At 33.4% G+C, this 23400-nt stretch overlaps 1 protein-coding gene across 1 annotated transcript in view; it reads right to left on the bottom strand.

The window, feature by feature from the left end:
• The window catches only part of Rsbn1l (round spermatid basic protein 1 like), an 81631-nt gene that overhangs the window by 35447 nt on the left and 22784 nt on the right, over nucleotides 1-23400 (bottom strand). The window contains exons 2-3 of the mRNA XM_027926390.2: nucleotides 14877-14993; nucleotides 5305-5945 (exon numbers count right to left, since the gene is read on the bottom strand). Of these exons, the coding sequence (XP_027782191.2) occupies nucleotides 5305-5945; nucleotides 14877-14993 (758 nt within the window). The remainder of the gene's footprint in view (nucleotides 1-5304; nucleotides 5946-14876; nucleotides 14994-23400) is intronic.

Here is a 23400-nt window from a genome sequence, read left to right as displayed (position 1 = left end):
TCAAGGCCAGCCTGGGCAACTTAGCAAGACCCCTATCTCAAAATAAAATTTCAAAAGGATTGGGGCTATGACTAAAAAGTAGGGTACTTGCCTAGCATTTTGCAAAGCCCTGGGTTTAACTCTAATACTGCCAATAGATGTGTGTGTGTGTGTGTGTGTGTGTGTGTATTATTCGGAGATCTGCTTGCTACAAAAAGAATAAAGCAGCCTTGGGGCTGGGATTTAGGCTCAGTGGTACAGTGCTTGCCTCACACGTTAGATCTTCAAGTATTATACTCTAATAAAACAATCTTCAACACCACCGAAAAATAAATAAACAAAATAAAGATATTGTGTCCATCTACAACTAAAAAGAAAAAAAATTAAAAGAAAAAGGCAGCCTTTCTACCAGGAAATAACTTCACCAAAACTAAATCTACAAGACTTAATAGTGTTTTATTAACCTGTAAAGATTGCAGCAATAAAGAAGTAACTACAGTTAATAGGAAGGAATTTTTTTAAAAACACGAAGAATGAATTTTGTTAAACAATTTGCTATTTCTCAAAAATGTATTCCCCCAAAAGGGAATTCTGTAACAAAATAAGTTTGGAAAATCATTTTCACTCCAGAGGTTTGCCACAGTAGGTCAACATACACAATGACTATTAAGATCTCTGATAAGTCTCATAGCAAATAAATATAACTTACTTGGTCTAGTATTATACAAACTATTTTGACTTCAAAACCTGTGTCTTATAGTTGTTATAGTGTACCTATCAATATTCTAAGATTAAAAAGAAGTTCCTCAGGATAATGATCCATAAAAAATACAAATGACAGACACATTTTTAACATTTATCAGCATCAATTTGAAGAAAACTCAAAAATTGGATAATTATTCAATTCAAAAGTCAAGGTAAGGTAGAAGGTGGTTCAACTCTGCTGTGTTTGGTTGATTGGTTTTTATGGGGGTAGGGGAGTAAGAGGAGTCCCTTATTTTAAAAAAGGAGACCTGCTCATTAAGTTCTTTATGTGACAATCTAAACATCAGACATAAAAGAGTGTGCCAGAAGAGGGAGCCATTTCTCCACAACATCTGGCACATATTTTCAAATCAAACTACAAATAAGTGATGACATTTAATCAATGTCATTTCAAAAATATCCAAAAAAAACTTCAACTGAAATACAAATTAAATTATTAGTGAAAATACTTGGGAATGATATTGGACCAAATTACACTATTATATCATGCATATAATTATAATGCACCAATAAAATATGGAAAAAATAAGAATAAAATTATTGTTATCTACCTTTTTAAATTAATACAATAATAGAAGAAAAAAGCTTTCTCAGTTATAACATCTGGTGCTACCATGATAACATTCTGTAGACCAGTTCCTAAGTAGTTGAGGAGGATACAGCAGGCACAACTGGTCAAAATGAAAATTTTCTAACAAGGCAGGCAATGTTTCAAAGATGGCACAAACTGTTTTACTGGCCTAACGCTGTGAATGGCCCCAATGTAAATTCAATAAATGTTACTTTCTTCTCAGCAGTTCTGCACACAAACAGGTCTAACCGATCAGATCAGATTTAGTAACAGCCATTATTAAAATAATTAACGTTCTGACATTAGTTACCTGAGAACCTAGATAAAATAAAAATAAGATTTAGAGCACTGAATTGGGGGAAGGATGGAAGAAACTAGCTACAGTTTTCATATTTTCACAGTTCTTATATAGTAAGTGTTACTTTAGGGTAGAGTGAAAGAACAGAAATCTCATTTATTTCTTGACAAAAAACTCCTGTTCTAATAAACTTTTAAAAATATTCCTTATCATCTAGGACACAGGAACACAATAAATGTCTGAATGAATATCCGAATGAAATAGAGATGGAAGAAAAACTAGGACATACGTATAATAAATTATAAATAACCACAAATCTTTCCCAATGCTTATACCTGTGAAATTGACTATGTCACTCCTATCATCAAGAAGTAAAGCGTAAAGAATCTGATTCAAATGTAAAAAATAAATAAATAAATAAACAAAGGCAAAAAAAAAAAAAAGTAAAGCATAGGGACTGGGATTGTGGCTCAGCGGTAGAGTGCTCGCCTAGCATGTGATAGGCCCTGGGTTCGATTCTCAGCACCACATAAACACAAATAAACAAAATAAAGGTATTGGGTCCAACTACAACTAAAATAGATTTCAAGTTCAAAGCAAGGTCATGAGTTCAAACCTCAGTACAGAAAGAAAAAAGAAAAGGAATTAAAAAAGGAGAGAAAGAAAAGAAGGAAGGAAGGAATGGAGAGGAGAAGAAGAAGAAAAAAAAAATGGAGTGTATTTCCCTATTAATTTTTACAAATCTGGCTGCCATGACTTCCTTTGATTAAATCCAACTCAAGAGAAAGATTGTACACTGGGAATCACACTCTGTGATACCCAACACCATGTGAATGAGCCCAGAAGAACCTCATTTAACCTAGATAATGAGATAAAAATATCCATAACCCAGCTAACAAATACTTTCAGGCAACCTTCAAGATTACAGATTAAGATGGAAAACAGGATTACACAAGTAAAAAGAATTCCAAAACCAAGGACTAAAAACAGGAATATCTTGATCCTTTGTTAGGGTTGTATGTGAGTGTGTGTACATTTATATTTTATATAAGTATCTCACATTAACATGAATTCAAGGAAAGCCAGGTATAGTGGTGCACACCTGTAATCCTAGCAACTCAGGTGGCTGAAGCGGGACAATTCTAAGTTTGAGGCCAGCCCCAACAACTCTGTGAAATTCTGTCTCAAAATTAAAAAAAAAAAAATTAAAATAAAAAACAAGATCTGAGAAGAGAATCATGAGTTCAAAGCCAGTCTCAGCAACTTATCAGGGCCCTAAACAACTCAGAAAGACCATGTCTCCAAAAAGGGATGGGGATGTGGCTCAGTGATTAAACGCCCTGGGTTCAATCCCTCATATTTCCCTGTCCACCCCCCACCTCAAAAAAAAAAAAAAAAAAAACACAAAAACAGAAGGGCTGGGGATGCAGCTCAGGTGTAAAGCACTCCTGGGTTCAATCCCCCATACCAAAAAAAATAAAAATAAAAAACCATGTATTTAAGAACAAAAGTGAGTATTTGTGAAAACAACTAAAGTAATATAGAGATAAATATTATTGCTATAAAGATCATAGATATGAATAATTTATCAGCTTTTTGTTACCACAGAATTTAGGGCAAACCATTTTGGTTGCCTGATTTTAATTAAAACAACAACAACAAATAAAAACAAAACAAAAAAAAAAAAAAAACAGAAAACTGAAAAGTAGGCTTATGACAATACACACTTAGCATGAACGTGGTTTGGGTTCCACAAGCCATTAGTAGCCAGGGCCTTCGCTGCACAATCTTGGAGATGTCATTCACATCATTGTGAATGATTGCAGTACCTAACTTCTAACATTACAAACAGCAGTCTTGTTGGTGGTAGTGATTCTCTGTGGGTCTGATTCTAACTTAACCACACGAAAAACTATCTTGAAAATTCAACTGTTATTTATAACATTCCAAGCTTCACTACTTATATGTTAAAAAATTAAAATGAGAAGACACAAAATATATATTGTAACATTATTAGAGGTACTTTAATTCATTTTTAAAGTGCTAATTAATTTCAAATATCCTCATTACCATTATCATGAATTTCTCTAATGCTACTAAATGTATTTTTCAGACTAACATTAAATAAGAATAAAGATCAGATTCACAACCTTCTTTTTAAAAAATTTTTTAAATTTTTTTATAGTTGTCAATGGACCTTTATTTTATTTATTTATATGTGGTGCTGAGATTTGAACCCAGTATCTCATACATGCTAGGCAAGGTTCTACCACTGAGCTACAACCCTAGCCTCCACAACCTTCCTAACAACTCCACTCACACATTCTTTGAGAAGAAACAACTGGCTCAAAGTCACTTAGCGCTAGATTATCTGTCAATTAATTATTTTATTTGTTTCTTCATTGCTAAAACTATAATAAACATTAAATGAGTTATTACATATAGAATGCCTAGAACAGTCATTGGCACAGTCAGGATTTAATAAGTGGCAGAAAGTATTACTATAAGCTAGGCCTGATTCTGCCACCCAACCCAGGTGAAATTTCATACAAGCTACTAAACATTCTGGAATTCTACAAAATGACCTGCCTAATATTTAAAAATACTTAAATTCCAGTTCTCAAATATGTTACACTAACAAATAATTTCCCCATACACACATTAAAACTTTAAATACTGCTATATTTTCCAGGCTACTTGGTAACTATAGAATATACACCAAGCATACATTAGGAGTAGGGATCCTGATATGTGTGGTGTGACTGAACATCCAAAGTATCATTTAAAGTGGAGACTACATCTTGAACATCAATCAACAAAAAGAATATACTGAAAATAAGGAAAAGAGCCATGAGTGAAATTTTGTTCCGCTGGCACTGCTGACAAATGGAAAAAGAATGAAGTAATTTCTCTCTCTGTTAGCTTATCTGTGAGTAGAGAGAGAGAGTACTAAATACTGAGTAAGACCCCTGAGATTTTCTTTACATTTTTTCCTTCTTCTAAACTAGAATGTTGTCCACAATTACTGTTTTTGAATACCATGGACTGCAGTACCAATAAATGTAAGAATTGGCCAATCTCCTAGCATAAACAAGCCTAATCTGAGGATGGGTGACAATGGCAATGGCTTTTAGATGGGCCCACATTCACTTTCAAGAACCAATAAACTCAATCGTCTCTGCTTTCTAGAATAATGTTATACACTATAGAGAAGGGCAGGAAATGGAAATTAGTTCAATACATGCACAATTTTCTCACATAATTACAATAAGTAGTGGTTCCTTTGTTCACAATATATTTAATAGCCAACATTTATTTAGCACCCACTAATAGATCCAGTACTAAGCAGTTGAAAGATATTATAAAGAAAAAGACAATTTTAAGTAGGAAAACTATTTTAAGGACTAGGAAAATACATCATTAAATTCATTTCACTAAGTCCAAGATAAATTCTTGCAAGAAAAAAAAGAGGACAATAGAATTATTTCATTAGTTATCTTTAAAACACATGTGTAGAATCTGAAATTTAAAATGTTTCACATCAAGAAAATATTCTTAATACTCTCAAGTTTTCATTATATTTTTATCTTTTTATTTCAAACCTACAGCAAAATTAGGAACAAAGAACAGAAGTTTGCCCCCCCAAAAAAATTAAAAATTATTAAAAAGAAATAAAACTAAAACCTCTTACCTGAGCATGAAAATTGGACATAGTTGTTGTCTCTATATCTTTCTTTCCCAATATCTCCATTTTCACTGGTGAATTGGGAAAATTAAATGAAAAGTAGTCTAAAAAGTCAGGTAAATAAGTAGCTGCCCCATGAACAATACCCATTACATAAAAAGCGGCAGAGTTTTCATTTTCACTGAACACTAGACCCACAAACTCTTCTGCAAACCTTTCCATCTCCATAGGAGACAGGTGGGAGAGTTCATTGCTGTAAGCATGGATAACTGATGCACCTCCATTAGGCTGGTGCTCAATATGAATGAGCTGTTTGAACTCCAAAGTGTCCAATCTTTTGAGGATATTCTGAACTCGTGGCTCTTTTAATGAGACAAACGGAAACTCACTGTTCTCTGGAATTTTGGAGTCATAATTCTTGGTATCCAAATTCTTTCCAATGTAATCCTTTAAGTTATCATTTAAGATGCCTTTGGCTTCTTGATCTTCAACATCAGATAGCAATCCTGAGCAAATAGTCTGAATAGATTTGCTATACATTTTTGGACGCTTCCGTTTTTCATTCTCTTTGTGTTTCTTTTTCTTTTTCTTCTTTACCTTTTTAATTTGTAAGTCTTCTACATTTGTTTTTTGTTTCTCCTTCCCACCTGTAGGGAAAAAATATTTTTGAAACTCCATATTTTACTTATTTAAAGAAACATGCTTTAGAAACTGTTTTGTAATAAATAAGAAGTTAACATCTGAAAATTTACTCAGAATTAGTTTTCTATTTAGGACTTATTTTAAACAGTGTTGACAATCGAAATTTAGTTGATTTCTCTCATTCTCTCTTTCTCTACATACACACACATAACCCATACATACACTATACAGAGGAAGGGTTAGGACCAAATTACAACTAATGATGTGGGACATCCTTTGGAAACACAGCAGATGCTCAATCAGTGTTTACTGCAATAATGAAGTGAATAAATGTTTCAGAAAGTATAATCTTCAAATCTTAAGGACAAAACTCAAAAATGAAAAGTTAAACAATGCTAAAATTAATAATACCATCCAGATATTTCCTGTTATATACATTACTAATTTTACTTTATCTCCACTCTTAAAAATTGTATCCAGATGCCAAGGAAATTTATAAATCAACAAAGTGGAAAATAACAGCATAAGTATAACAGCAATTCCTTAACTTTTTGTTTACTCTTTAGTAAACCACTCTTTGTCTAAAATGGGTTATTTTAAATCTACCAAATTTTACAAAGTTCCAAGTGAAGATCCAACAAAGTGCCACAAAGGAGATGACAAAATGATCTCTCATATCCTAAGCTCAAGGGCCATTCATGTGCTAGTAAAGAGATAAATAAAAAGGTGAATGAGAAAGAGTGGTACCTTACAAGCTGCATAGAAAGGAGTTTCTATAAACAAAAGCAAGTGGACTCTGGGCTCAGAAATTCAAGGGACAAAAAAGTAATTCACACAGTTACAGAATCTAAGTATACATAAAAAGCATTTAACATTATCACAGTATATCCATTTCTGTATAATAAGAAGAAAAATAAATAAATAAATAAAACAACCTTACAAGAAAATATTGTTTCCCAACATGGGGAAAAATACATTAAGCTAACAGTTGGGAAATGACATTATTTCCATCTATTAACTTTGTTTTGTTTTTTTTTGTGTGTGTGGTGCTGGGAATTGAACCCAGGGCCTTATGCATGTGAGGCAAGCACTCTACCAACTGAGATATATCCTCAGCCCTATTAACTTTGTTTTTACAAATAAGCTGCCATGCATAAAATTCTCCCCACTTGCCTCTTCACATAAATTTTTCCACCTTCACATCTCTTATTTCTTCCTGTTTTCAGTGAGACGTTCTATTTTCATAAGTAACTCTCTCCTACCAAATCCAAAAAACCTTGCTTAGTAAATTTCTCCCTTCTTTTGACCACCAAACTTCTCATAAAGAACCATCTATGTCCAGTGTCTTTCCTTTATTACCTTAGCATTCTTATTGCTTAACTTCTGCTTATTTCTGGTTCTACTTTAGTCTACCCAAACTTGCTTTTCCAAAATTTCCAAAGAGCAAATCCAGCATTTTCTCATATAATCTTCCTGATCTTTGTGTGATTTGACAGAATTATCCAGTATGTCCTTGATTACTTTGAACTTTCTTGATACCACTGTCCTAATTTATAGTCTAGCAGTCATCAGACTGTCTCTCATCCTGAATGCCAGCAGCACATTAATCTTTCTATATTTTCTATATATTGCTTTGATCATGTTCATCCCTTGGTATAACTGCTTTCAGGGGGTCTCAATGCCAAACTATGAAGCAGTTTCCTCTTCAGTCTGGAATTCAAAGATGAGGCCCTCAAGAACTTCATGCTCACATGAAACGGCACTACTCACAATCTCTTATAAAACATATCTAGTCCTAGGTTTTCTTTCTAATCCTAACAAAAGCATTTCCTCTCCTTAAAATAACCTTTGCCTTGCTCAGTACATACACTGAATTATTTCTCATCCATCCTTTAAAGAAAACTCTTACATCATTTTCTTCATGTTGATTTCCCTCATTTCTTCAGTTAGAACTGAAATTACTCCTAAATCATATAAGAAGTTATTTATTTCACTCGTAGGATATGTGTACAACACATGTTCCTCATGACATTGTATGAGTAAAACAATGACTTTTCTATGAATTCAGAGTGATACTAAAAAGGTACTGATATTTCTTTTCCATCATTGTATTCCACAAACCATCTAATATAGAGCTACACATAAACACATGACAAATCTATGAATTAAAAGAACTATCTCACCAAAGATTATTTGAAGTTTACAGTTTTTTCCTTGCCTCCCTTTCAATCAAGTTCTTCCACATATAAATTCCACTAAATCTTAAGCCTGGAGACAAGAAAAATCATCTCAAATTGACAGAAAGTCCATAAAAGGGAAGTTTTGTTAATAAAAAAAAAAAGGTCACTTTTAAAAATTCAAAGAGATGCTTCCTAAGTATGCAATGAAGAACAAAATGAGTATCACCATGAAAAGAAAAAAATAGAAATCTGTCAACATTATTTATTTCATAGATTTATGAAATCATAAAATGCAAAGTTAATTTCTAAAGTCTATAAGCAGTTAAGAAATATATTTGAATAATGTTAACAAATTCATCCTTGCTGTCTTCAGTACAAACTATCAAAACATCAGCTTCCAGTTAATATCTTAACAAAATTAATAACAAAAAAATCAAATCATAATAACCCTAATGAAAGATAAAAAGAAGTTTAGATACATAAGTAAAATACAAATAAATCAAGAAAAATAGACAGCAATGAAACAAAAAGTAGAATTTAAAAACATTTAAAGGAGACAGACATAATTAACAGCTTACTAAACCCCACAACTAAAAATACATATAAAATTGCACAAATTAAATAGTTTGCCAAAATAAAGCCTATTAAAATGGAAACACTTAATATTCAACTAAATTTACACCTACAGATTTTAAAAAAGAAAAGAAAATACCTGATCACTAGAACACGTTATTTTGAAATAAAATAGGCAAAAAATAAAGAGAAAATAGACACAACACTTAATCTAGTTCTTATCTGTGAGGATGAACCAAAAAAGAAATACTATAATAAAAACCAAAAAATGCAAACTAATAAGGAATCTAGTGAAAGATTCTTACATTAAGCACAAAGGAGTTAAATTTCCATGGCAAATTACTTTGCAATTAAATATTACAGTGAGGAGTTTGAAGAAGAGAGAATATACCTGAGATTGTGTGCTTGTAAAGTTGGCCCTTGGCTGGTATTTAGAAACTTGTATTTTTAAAGGATTCTCACCATTCCTGGTAACAGCAGTTTACTGTCCCTAAAATATTTGTACAAACAATATGGGGTATGTTGAACACTCGTTTTCCTTCTGGAAGTCTAGAATTTTGTTTATGCTAGGCAGATGGTGCCTCTATGACCAACTCCCAATAAAACCCTGGGCACTGACTCTTTAATGATCTTTCCTGGTAGACAACATTTCACATGTGTGGTTATAATTCACTCAATGAATTAAATGCATCCTGTGTGACTTCTTTGAGCATACTCTTGGAAACCTACATAAGTTTCCTGCAGGCATTGTCCCATATGCTGTTTTTCTTTACTGATTTTACTTTGTATCCTTTCACTATAATAAATCATAGCCATGAGTACAGCTATATGCTGAGTTCTGTGAGTCCTCCCAGCAAATAGAATCTACAGGTAAGTTTGGGGAATCCCCAATGGACATAGGTATTCTTTGCATTAAACAAAACTGGGGCTTTATCGTTTGCTATTATATAATCTCTTACTCATTTTTTGTCTCTACATATGAAAGGCATCAGATACATATGTAGAAAATTCTAAAATACTTTGAGAAAATAGGATCACCTTAAATATCAATGTTCTCTTGTACTAAAAAGTATTTCAAGTACACATTATAAATCTATAATTCTTCAAACAAAAACAACAAATCAGACCCAATAAAGGTCACTGGTAAGTACTTACAGCAGAAAGAATGAAACTGTTCTCTAAGTAAACTTAACTCTAAAAAAATATGAGATTAAAAGTATAAGGTTTATGGAAACACACACATGCACCAGAGCCACAGGCACATGCACATCATAGACCACGAATATACACACAAAGAACTACAAACACATTCATAATGTACCATAAACATACATGCACACACAGAGAACCACAGAAACAGCTAGAAAAGAGAGAGCAAACTAAGCAAAACAATCAAAAACAGAAATGCAGACACACAGCCAGTGAAAAAATGAAACTCATACATAGATAGAAAGAACGACACACAAACAGTACAAATACAGCATGTACTTTTAATGAACAGTTATGAAAAATTACTTTAAAGATCAAAATCACTTTAAAAATAAAATTCACTAATATTAATTCCTACTACCAACTTTAGCATACTTTTGCATTTAAAACAATGAAAAATACACATTACCCAGAAAACTGGATCATATTTCAAATGTGATGTAGGAAATAACATATACAACTCCATTGTATATAGAAAACAAAGTAGTAATTAGCTTAGCAATTTTCAACCTTTGGTCTTTGGAAAACAACTTTGATTTTTCACACTACAATGCTGTCACTCCTTCTGCCATGGCTAACCTACCTGTGATTTTTTTTTTTTTTTCCTTATACTAGGGATTGAACTCAGGGATACTCAACCACTGAGCCATATACCCAGCCCTATTTTGTATTTTATTTAGAGACAGGGTCTCACTGACTTGCTAGCACCTCGCTGTTTTTGAGGCTGGTTTTGAACTCATGATTCTCCTGTCTCAACCTCCCAAGCTGCTGGGATTATAGGTGTGCGCCAAGGCCCCAGCTACCTATGATCTTGAATACACTACCATTATACTTGAACACTGGCTTTTTTTAACCCCCATTCTTCCTTCTCAGAGAACCTCATCGAGCTTCTCTGACACACTACAATAATAAAATTTATTCCCCAAAATGCTATAATCATAATATGTATGTTCTCACAATTCAGCCTTAAGAAACCAGATAAAAGGCCAGGGTTGTGGCTCAGTGGTGGAGCGCTTGCCTGGCATGCGTAGGGCCCTGAGTTCGATCACGGGAATCACATAAAAATAAACAAATAAAATAAAGATATTGTGTCCATCTACAACTATAAAAATATTTTAAAAAGAAAAGGAAAAAAACAGATAAAAATGACTGGAACACATACATATACTAAAATACAATAGTTGGTAAACTTCAGTATAAAAAATGAGACCTACTACATAAGTTTCTTTTTTAAACATTTTTTTATTTGTTCTTTTTAGATATACATGACAGTAGAGTGTATTTTAACATTCTTACATGGAGTATAACTTATTCTAATTAGGATTTCATTCTTATGGTTGTACATCACATGGGCCCACTAAATAAGCTTTTTTTCCAAATTCATTTGTTCTTTTAAGCTATTTCTATTAAGAGCAAATAATTCCATTTATCAATAAAAAGGATTTATGAAGATTTTTGCATTGAAAACATTTTAGCATGTATACAATTATATATTTTTATACACATGCATTTATTTACTTTCATATAAAACACAATTTTTAACAAAAACCTTCAGGAAATGAGATTAATATGAAATAGTTATCATTTATATTTTCAACCACTACCATCAAACAATGACTGTGTGTTACAGCTTGCATCATTAATGTTACCAGAACATTTTAAGAGAAGAGCAAAAGCTGGAGACCAAAAAGGAAACAGGGCACATGGTATGAAATGATAGCACATTGCCCCATAAAACTGATTCTGCTGTTACTCCAGAATACCAAAGACAAAAAAATGTCCTTTCCAGACCAGAAGCTCACTTGGGAAATGGCCACACATGCTGAGCAAATTGTTTTTGCTGGAAAATAACAATAGCTAACATTTACTCAGTACTTACAATAGGATAGTCACTATTTTCCAAATGAATCATGTTTTTATTCATTTAATTATCTATGTACTTCACATTGAGGAGAGGACATAGTTTTAGTTTTGTTGCTTCTTTTAAATATACTTATAAGATTCATATTCACTTACTGAATACCTGGGGCCAGATATTATACTCAGCATTTATCTCACAGTTTCTTTCATATAAATCTTCACAATCCTGGAAAAAAGTAACTAAATTATTACTCACCTCCATTGTACAGTGTTACAGTTTGGATGTGAGGTGTCCCCCAACAGGTCACATGTGAGACAATACAAGAAGGAGAAATGATGGGGATATAGCCTTGGCCTAATCAGTGAATTAATCTCTGATTGGATTAACTGAAGTGGTAGGGTGTGACTGGGGGAGATGGGAATTGAGGCATGACTTTGGGGTATATATTTGTATCTGGCAAGTAGAGACTGTCTCTGCTTCTTGATCACCGTGAGCTGCTTCCCTCTGCCATACACTCTGCCATGATGTCCAGCCTTATCTCAAGCCCCAAGAAACGCAGCCAGCCTTCTATAGACTAAGACCTCTGAATCTGTGAGCCCTCAAATAAACTCTTCCTCCTCTACAGTTGTTCTGGACAGATCCTCTACTCACAACAGCGAAAAAGCTGACTAAAACATACAATAGATACAGTAAATTTCTCTAAATTTTTCCATGGTCATTCTAGAAGTCACAAATTTATTTCTAAATCTTTCTCATTCTTTCTCTTTTAACATCACTAGTTCCACTTTAATTCAGTTCAAAATACTTCCTAAATGTGTTATCCATTTCAAAGTTAAAGTTAATATTGCATGTTCCTAAAAAAAATCTCCATTTTTAGGCCGTTTTTAATTTTATTTGCATACATAAACTCTAGACTCACATATTCACATTAACAGTGTATTAGAAATCTATTATTCAACCAAGAACATAAAAACCTTTATAAATTATTTTTAAGACATAGATTCTTTCAAGTGACAGAAATTTACATCCCTGTACTTTCAAATAGATAAGAAAATGAGTATTGACCATATCTATAAAAATGACTAATTGATAGAGAAAAGGGAAATTGCATGGAAATGGAAGGGAGACCCTCATTGTTATACAAAATTACATATAAGAGGTTATGAGGGGAATGGGGGAAAAAAAAACAAGGAGAGAAATGAATTACAGTAGATGGGATAGAGAAAGAAGATGGGAGGGGAAGGGAGGGGGGATAGTAGAAGATAAGAAAGGTAGTAGAATACAACAGTTACTAATATGGCATTATGTAAAAATGTGGATGTGTAACCGATGTGATTCTGCAATCTGTATTTGGGGTAAAAATGGGAGTTCATAACCCACTTGAATCTAATGTATGAAATATGATATGTCAAGAGTTTTGTAATGTTTTGAACAACCAATAAAAATAAATAAAACTACGAAAAAAAAAAAGTTTACAGTTCCATGATGGGACTAATTTTTTAGGAGTTTTTATCTCCTCCTCAATAAAAGAGGATTCTCTGCATTTCTATTTTATATTCACATCTGAACAATATGTGAACAATATACAGTAACTTCTCTGTATGTTTTATAATTGTTTTAATATTAAACAAATTAGAAACAAAAAAAATGACTAATTGACTAAACCAACAAAGTTATGAAAACATTTCAAGAATTAATCATTAGTTGCTATGTTAGAGTTTGGTTAGAATCAATTCCTGACTTTAAGGCTTACAATCTAATTAGGTAACATAGATAAAACATAATGGCAGGGCTGGGGATATAGCTCAATTGGTAGAGTGCTTGCCTCAAATGCACAAGTCCCTGAATTCAATCCCCAGCACCACAAAACACACACACACACACACACACACACACACACACACACACAGGCAAAAGAAACAGAACAAAAGGATAAAGAATATTAACTAAGTAGCAATCAACTTAAGTCTGACATCTTTCTTCAGGAGTAAAAGAATATTATAGAAAATAAAATTCTGACATATACAAAACAGACCTTACATAAAGTACTATCAAAGAACATCTGGGGGCCAGGGTTGTGGCTCAGTGATAGAGCACTTGCTTGGCATGTGTGAAGCCCTGGGTTTGATTCTCAGCACTCCATATAAATAAATAAATAAATAATAAAATAAAGGCCCACTGACAACTAAAAAAAAAGAACATCTGGAAACATGACAAAGAAGGAAATGAAAATAAAGTCTAACTATATTTATCTTAAATATTATAAATTAACCAGTTATTTTGTGTACACACTGTGCAGTAGGCTTTTTTTCTTTATATAGATATAAAGGCTTGCCAACACATAAATTCAATATGAAATTAATCATGGTCAACATGTTCTGATCAGCAACTTGATCTATTAACTTGATAAAGGACAATGACTTTCCTAGCTATCTAACAAATGAATGCCATTGATTCTTCATATATTGCTATCTGTGTGAATTTAAGATTCTCTGTACATGTATTTCAGCATAAATTCTCTACGAAAAAGTTCAGATTAAATGAAAAGACATATTACCCAACTATCTATCTATCCTTAAAATTATTCTCCCCAAGCTACCCCACATAAAACCAGTACCTGAATACAACTGTACCAAAAAAGAAAACAAGAAACAAAAAAGATATTCTTAAGTATGTAATAAATAAACATACAGTAACACAGTATCCCTTCTGATTATCTTCCCTCTCAATTCTAGACTATGATATGGTAATTAAAGTCAAATATTTGTAAGATCACTTCTTTTCATCATCCTTATCAGACTAAAAATTGCTTTACACTTTTACTTTAGATTATCTAAATATGGATAAACACTAATATACAAATACTGGTCAGATAACTTATTTTAAAATTATTTAAGGAATCTAATAGTTTAGTGAAGTTTAACCTTGAAACCTTAATGATTCACTAAACAAATACCAAATACATGTTACATGCAGATCAGAACTCCCTATATTTTTTATTTCCTCTCCATTAATGTTCATTCTTATCAAATATCAGTACAACATAGCATTTCCTTATTCTAATCACAATATGTACAATATAGTGAAACAAAATTCACTGAATATAAACTTACTTTTCAGTAAAATCTTTACTTCTCCATTCTCTTTCTTGATCTCACTCATTACTTTATGCTTCTTTTTTTCTCTCTCTTTTTCTTTGTCTCTCTCTTTAATTTTGTCTTTGATTTTATCTGAAAGACAAAATAAAAGAAACAGTTAAACTATTAAAACTTAATTTTTTCCTCCATGAAATATGGTTCAATTTCTGGAATTGCAATACACAATAAAATGAGAAAAAAAAATGTGTCTTTTTCTTCCCATTAGGCTTTGGGAACTATTTCTCAATTTACTTTCTTATTGAATATGTAATATATAATGTCAAAATTTATCATTTTACATTTCCATTAATTTCATGTCAGCCAAAATACATGAATTTCAAATCACTTTAAATAACTGGCTATCTTTAATTGAACAGAAAGCTACAGTACAGAAGTGCTAGCTCTGAAATTGGCTTATCTGTTTTGGTTAACAAAACATTGGAAAAATTACTCAACATAAATTTCATAATCCATAAGATGGTGATAGATTCTTTCCTCATAGGGTTATAATAAGGATTAAACCAAAAAAGACATCAAATGACTACAGAAAGCTTGGCATTTATATGAATAGATGTTAGTTCATTTACCATATTACCTTTCAAGAATACAACTGATAGGGATCACTAGAAAAATTATGATATTGAAAGATACAGCATAAGAATCACTCAATGATCAACTTTCTAAAACTTAAGCTTATAAAATATATGATATCCTATTAATCTTGTTTGTTCAAATCAATTTTCTATGAAACTAGCAGACGATACAGAGAAGAATGTAAAAATAATAGTGACATAGTTCTTGACTTCAAAAAGTGTTTTTATTGATTACAAAGCCATGATGGAAAGACACACAAATGTAAAATATGCTCTATTTTAATAGAGTTTATGTAAGATACATGCATAATTCATAATCTCTTAAAAAATACTCCCTACTTTCCTTTCTATAAATATTACACTAATCTAGGTCCTAATCACTAATGATTAGATTACTATCTCAACCAGCACTGTCCAACAGAAATATAACACCCACCATATGTACATTTACAATTTCTAGTAGCCACATTAAAAATGTAAAAAGAAAATGGTAAAAATAATTTTAATATATCCAAGCATACCATAATTTCAAGTGCAACTGACATTCAAAAATTACTGAGGTATTTTACATTCTTTCTTCATAAATTTCAAAATCCAGTATGTATCAGTTTACACGTATGATACATCCCAATTTGAACTAGCTCCACATGAAATGTTCAATAGCCACAAAAGGCTAATGCCTACCAACCACATGAACAACCCACATCTAAACTACTTAAATAGCAAAATTCTCAAAAAATTAAATCCATGTGCCTTAATAAAAATACTTTTAAGCTTCAATAACTAAAATACAAATTAAAAGACAACAATATTTTTAGTTTTTTAGTATTTTTTAGTTTTTTTTTTTTTTAGGTGGACACAATATCTTTATTTTATACTTATGTGGTGCTGAGAATCAAACCCAGTACCTCACGCATGCTAGGCGAGCACGCTACCACTTGAGCCACATCCCCAGCCCGACAACAATATTTTTACCTATCATACTGACAAAACTTTTTTTTCAAAGTGGTAACACCTGTGAATCAACCAACACAGGTGTGTAGACTCAACAAACAAGCAATGATGAATGTAAAGAAAAGGGTTAGAGATGCAGAGTAAATAAGCTAGATAGATAGGCTCCTTGTCTGTTCACTTTTAAGTTAAATTCTAAACAGATTAGTCTATTCTTTTATTTTCCCCCTAGAGATACTGGCATTTTTTAATTGACGCATAAAAACTGTACAGATTTATTAGTATACTATGTGATGTTTCAAAACATATACATTATATAATGTTCAAATCAAGGTAAGCATATCTACCTCTGTGATGTAAATATTCAAAATCCTTTCTTGATTTTTCTGAAATATACAGTATTACATCGTCATTATTGTCACCCACTGTACTTTAATAGAACACTAGAATTTATTTCTCCTGAGACACATCGCCCCGGTTGGGGGAGGGGCAGAGCCACCGCGCACCTGCAAGGTAGGCGGACCTGTGACCCACCAGCAGAACAGGCCCAGCAACCCGCGGAGGGGCAGAGCCGCCCCAGCGCCTGCAAGGTAGGCAAACCTGCTACATCGATGTTCATAGCAGCACAATTCACAATAGCAAGACTGTGGAACCAACCTAGATGCCCTTCAATAGACGAATTTTATGGATAAAAAAAAAAATGTGGCATTTATACACAATGGAGTATTACTCTGCATTAAAAAATGACAAAATCATAGAATTTGCAGGGAAATGGATGGCATTAGAACAGATTATTCTAAGTGAAGCTAGCCAATCCCTAAAAAACAAATGCTAAATGTTTTCTTTGATATAAGGAGAGTAACTAAGAACAGAGTTGGGAGGAAGAGCATGAGAAGAAGATTAACATTAAACAGGGGTGAGAGGTGGGAGGGAAAAGGAAAGAGAAGGGAAATTGTATGGAAATGGAAGGAGACCCTCAGGGTTATACAAAATTACATACAAGAGGAAGTGAGGGGAAAGGGGAAAAAAAAAACAAGGGGGAGAAATGAATTACAGTAGATGGGGTAGGCAGAGAAGAGGGGAGGGGAGGGGATGGGGGATAGTAGAGGATAGGAAAGGCAGCAGAATACAACAGACACTAGTATAGCAATATGTAAAACAGTGGATGTGTAACTGATGTGATGCTGCAATCTGTATACGGGGTAAAAATGGGAGTTCATAACCCACTTGAATCTCAAGTGTGAAATATGATATGTCAAGAACTATGTAATGTTTTGAACAACCAACAATAAAAATTAAAGGAAAAAAAATAATTTATTTCTCCTAACTTAATCCCCACTGACCAACTTTTTCCCATCCTTCCAGTCTCTGATTACCAATATTCTACTCTCAACTTGTATGAAACGAGTGTTTTTAGATTCCACAAGATCATGCGAGACTTGTCTTTCTTCACCCAGCTTATTTCACGTAACATACTATCTTTCATTTCCATCCAAGTTGTCACAAATAACAGAATTTGATCCTTTCTTATGACTGACTAGCACTCCAGTACATATGCATCACATTTTCTTTATCCATTCATCAACTGATAGACACTTAGCTGAGTTCCTTATATATACTAGATATTAACCCCTTGCCATATGTATAGTTTACAAATACTTTCTCCCATTATGTAGGGTGTTCCTCCACTTGATTGTTTCCTTCATTCTTTCATTTCTGATTAGTTTGCTACTATTACTTTCAGAGATTTAAAGTCCTTGAATTCCTGTCATTGGTTGCCATAAAGGAATAAAATTAGTCCAAATGGCTGGAGGTCAGACACAGATATAAATTAACATTTCTCAACAAACATTTTTAAAATAAGCTATTTATATCATTGGAAAGAACTGAGGAAAACAGTTCTCTAAAATACTTCCTCATTTCTCTGTCCAATCATCCAGGTTATTAATCTGTGTTATTTCAATAACTATTAAACCTTTTAAAATTTATTCAAGTATAATATACAAATATAAAAATGTATGCATGTTACAGCTCAATATTCACAAAAATAAACACACTTGTGAAACAGCACCACAGAATCCCTTCGTTCTCTTTCTGCTCTTCAAGTAACACTCCTGCAGATAACAACAATCATGACTTTTAACCACATACATTAAAATAACTAGACTTTTAATGTCATATATTCATTCATATGTTCATATTCGTAGAGTCTATCACAATCACAAAATATAAATATTTTTCAGAAAAAAAACTAAGTTCTCGGGAAATAAAACTGCAATACAGTGTGACTCCATTATTTTTAAAATTTACAAATTAATACACATATACTCAGAATACAGAATGAAAGATAATAGCCCAAATTATTCAAAGTCGTCATCTTTAGCTGGTACACAATTTCTAAGTTTCTGATTGAGCATATATTAGTTTTTGTTTATTCTAATTAGGTATATATGACAGCAGAATGTATATTGACTCATTATACACAACTTTTCATTTCTGATTGTACACGATGCAGTGTCGTACCATATGTGCAGTCATACATGTACCTAGAGTAATGATGTCCATCCTATTCCACCATCTTTCCTGCCCCCATACCCCCTCTTCTCCCCTTCCTCCCGCTTGCCCAATTAAAGTTCCTCCATTTTTCCCAGCCCACATGTCCATGCATCATGGATCAGCATCCACTTATCAGAGAGAACATTTGGCCTTTGGTTTTATGGAACTGGCTTACTTTGCTTAGCATGATATTCTCCAACTCCATCCATTTATCTGCAAATGCAATAATTTTATTCTCTTTTAATGCTGAGTAATAGTCCATTCTGTACATATACCATAGTTTCTTTATCCATTCATTTATTGAAGGGCATCTAGGTTGGTTCCACAGTTTAGCTACTGTGAATTGAGCTGCTATAAACACTGATGTGGCTGTGTTACTATAGTATGCTAATTTTAAGTCCTTTGGGTATAGATCAAGGAGTGGGATAATTAGGTCAAATGGTGGTTCCATTCCAAGTTTTCTAAGGAATCTCCATACTGCTTCCAGATTGGTTACACCCATTTGCATTCCTACCAGCAATGTATCAATGTGCCTTTCCCCCACATCCTCCTTGTATTCTTGACAACTGCATTCTGACTGGCATGAGACAAAAATCTTAGAATAGTTTTGATTTGCATTTCTCTAATTACTAGAGATGTTGAACATTTTCTCATATTATTTGTTGATTGACTGTATATCTTATTGTGAGAAGTGTCTGTTCAGCTTCTTAGTCCATCTATTGATTGGGTTGTTTGGTTTATTTTGGGGTTAAGTTTTTTGAGTTCTTTATATAGTCTGGAGATTAGTGCTCTGACAGTACATATCAGTTTCATAACACAAGCAAAAGAGTTTTAGAATATGCATTTGAGTATGACATTAAATAGTTCAAGTAAAGATAAGCTGAAGATATGATATTATATGAAAAATTTATATAGAAATAAAAACAATGACATAGCCAAGCCAAGAGGGTTACCAATGACGTAAGTGCAGTTGGTGATTCCCCACACCCCAAACCTTTTCAGCAAATATAAATTATCCTACAAATACATAAAAGCACTTTTGTAGCATTATTGCTGCCCAAACCATATAATTTATTGTGTTCCCACCTCTCAAGCCATTCAACCTACCTCTCATTCTCCAGAATTTTTTACTCTTGTCAGGACACATCCTTTTTTTTAATTATTATTTTTTTTTAGTTGTTGACAGACCTTTATTTATATATGTGGTGCTGAGAATCAAACCCAGTGCCTCACACATGCCAGGCAAGTGCGCTACTGCTAAGCCCCAGCCCCAGCCCCCAGAACATTTCCTTTTTGAAAATCCAACCTTAAATGCTTTCATTAAATTTCCTGTAATTATGTTACATGGTACAACTATGATCAAGTGGGAAGCCTATGTGCTTAAAAGACTGAGGTCCAAGTTTAAAGTCTGCAACCTTGATAACTGACACACTTCATATCTCCAGTTTTGGCTAAAATTATGTTTACATAGATTAAAAAGAAAATCTCAAGTCTGCCGCTACTATACTATAATGTATTCATATTTATGAAAGTCACTTCTAGATCTTTTCAGAGAAAGGGACTATGACGAAAAACACCACCCTGGCATCAGTGTTGATACTGTTCCTAAATAATGATTCTTCATCAATTTTTATTCATTTCTTTTCAAGACCAAGAACTTGTATTGTTTTAACCTTCATGGTCTAATTCTCAGGCTTAGAAAAAATTACCTAACTCACCTCCTTATCATAACTCTTAGAATAAAAGAATTATTCTACCTTAAAAATTATCTGTTTGAAATGTTTAACTTAAGGACTGCAAGTTTTATTTAGAAATATATAATGGAATCAAGTCAATGTGGTAGAGGCAAAAGAGAAGATGAACAGATCAGTGGTACAAAACAGAGCTCAAAAATAAAGCCATTTAAATACAGTCTTCTTCTTCTTCTTCTTCTTCTTCTTCTTTTTTTTTTTTTTTTTTTGTCCTAGGTATTTAAGCCAGGGCCCTTCAGTCCCAGAGCCACATCTCCAGTCATTTTTATTTTGAGACAGGGTCTCCTTAAACTGCTTAGAGCCTCACTGGGATTACAGGCATGTGCCACCACACTCAGTTTAGTCAACTTATCTTTGACAAAGAAGTAAATACAATGGAGGGAAAAAAGTCTTTACAACAAACAGTGCTAGAACAACTGGACATCTACATGCAAAAAAAGAAAAAGGAATTAGACACAAACACCTTAGACCCTTCAAAAAGTTAAACCAAATAAGTCAGATACATAATCATAAAATGTAAAGCTATGGAAATCCTAGATAACACCAGAGAAAATCTAGATGAGGCTGGGTTTGATGATAAATAACTTGTTACATCCAGCAGCACAAGTATAATCCATGGAAGAATGAATAAACTGGTCTTTACTAAAATTCTACAAAACATTGTCAAGAGAATAATGAGCATCCACAAAAGTGATAAAATATTTGCAAAAGGAATATCTGATAAAGGATCCAAAATAGGCCACTCTTAAAAATCAATTAATAGAAAAAAAATAGGCCCAGCTGAGAATAGTGCTGCATACCTGTAACACCAGCTACCAGGGAAGATGAGAAAGGAGGAATGAGAATTCAAGCCCAGCCTGGGCAATTTAGCAAGACCCTGTCCCAAAATAAAATATAAAGGGTAGGAGGTGTGTAGCTCAGCAATAGAACATTAACCTAGTATGCCCAAGGTCCTTGGTTCAATCCCAAGAAAAAGGGGGGTGGGGGGCAAAGACCTCACCATAAGATACACAGATGACAAATAAGCATATGAAACAATGCTCCATATCATATGTCATCAGAGATGCCACCATGTACTTACTAAAATGCCCAAAATCCAGAAAATTGGCAATATCAAATGCTGGTGAGTAGCCAGACGCATTGGCACACAGTAGAATTCCAGTGACTCAAGAGACTGAGGCAGGGGGATCAATAACCAGACTTGGCAACTTAGCAAGATCCTATCTCAAAATTTAAAAATAATAGTTAAAAGGTGGGTGGGGCTGGAGATGTAACTCTGTGGTAGAACACCCTAGTTCAATCCCCACTACTGACAAAAAAAAAAAAGAAAGAAAGAAAAAAGCTGGAATTGTCCTTATATAAATCATTGTATATAAAGTATATAATCATTGTTTTGAACTTGAGGAACTGCTTCTGGAAACCCTGCGGTACAGAAGTACCAGGGGGAATGCCCATTTGCAGCATGGCCCCTGGGATATTCAGGGCTTGCTATGGAATTCTTTGTTTCAAAAAGCCTTGATTTCAAATCCCAGCTGCCTGGAGATAGAAGAGATGGGTCTAACCTGCTAAACCCCAACCATGTTGTTTTTCCCAAACCTCATCCTGTTTACCCCAAGAAGTTTTTCACACTGAAACCCTTTGGTGTTCCTACCTACAAAAATAAAATGCGGACTCTTGTTCCTTGTTAGGTCCAGTCTCCATCAGAGCTGGATCTTCCCACCATGCCTCCCCTTTTCACTTATTTCCATGTCTTTGTCTTTATTTCTTAATATTTCTTTAGACTTTTATTTTTTCAGCCAGCTCACAGCCTGCGTTCCATAAGTTGTTCATTCACTGTGTAGGACACAGCAAGATGGAATCATGTGGAAAAATAGGAATTCACATTCACTGCTGGTGGGAATAAAAAACACTACTATGGAAGACGATTGGTTGGTTTCTTACAATCTCAAATATACTCCAATATGATCCAATAATCACATTGTTTGGTATTCATCCAAAGGAGCTAAAAACTTATGTCCACAAAAAAAAGTAGGTACACAGATGTTTATAAAAGGTTTTTCATATTACCAAAACTTGGAAGCAGCTAAGATATCCTTCAGTAAATGAATGGATCTACTACATCCAAAAAATGGAATGTTCTTCAATGAGATATCAAGCCATGTTAAAACAGAAGGAAATTTAAATGCATTTTACTATGTGAAAGAAGCCAGTCTAAAAATGACTATAGAGGACTGGGTTTGTACGTGTGAGACCCTGGGTTCGATCCTCAGCACCACATAAAAATAAATAAACAAAATAAAGATATTGTGCCCATAAGTTCTAGGATTTCAGCTACATGACATTCTGGAAAAGGGAAAACGATGGAGATAGTGAAAAGATCAGTGGATGCCAGGGGCTGGGGGAAGGAAAGGATGAAGAAGTAGAGCATAGAGGATTTTTACTACTCTGTATAATACTATCATGGCAGATACACAATATTATATATTTGTTCAAACCCATATAATGTACAACAAAATGAGTGAACCCTATGTTAATTATGGTCTTTGGATACTAATGATGTGCCAATCATCAGTAATAAATGTAACATTCTGGAAGGAGAGGCTGATAATGAGGAAGGCTATAATGCATGTGCCAGGGCAGAGAGTATAT

The sequence above is a fragment of the Marmota flaviventris genome, chromosome 1 (assembly GCF_047511675.1).
Source record: "Marmota flaviventris isolate mMarFla1 chromosome 1, mMarFla1.hap1, whole genome shotgun sequence".
Classification (NCBI taxonomy): Eukaryota; Metazoa; Chordata; class Mammalia; order Rodentia; family Sciuridae; genus Marmota; species Marmota flaviventris.
The sequence above is the reverse complement of the archived record's forward strand: the minus strand, read 5'-3'. Positions and strand labels throughout refer to the sequence as shown.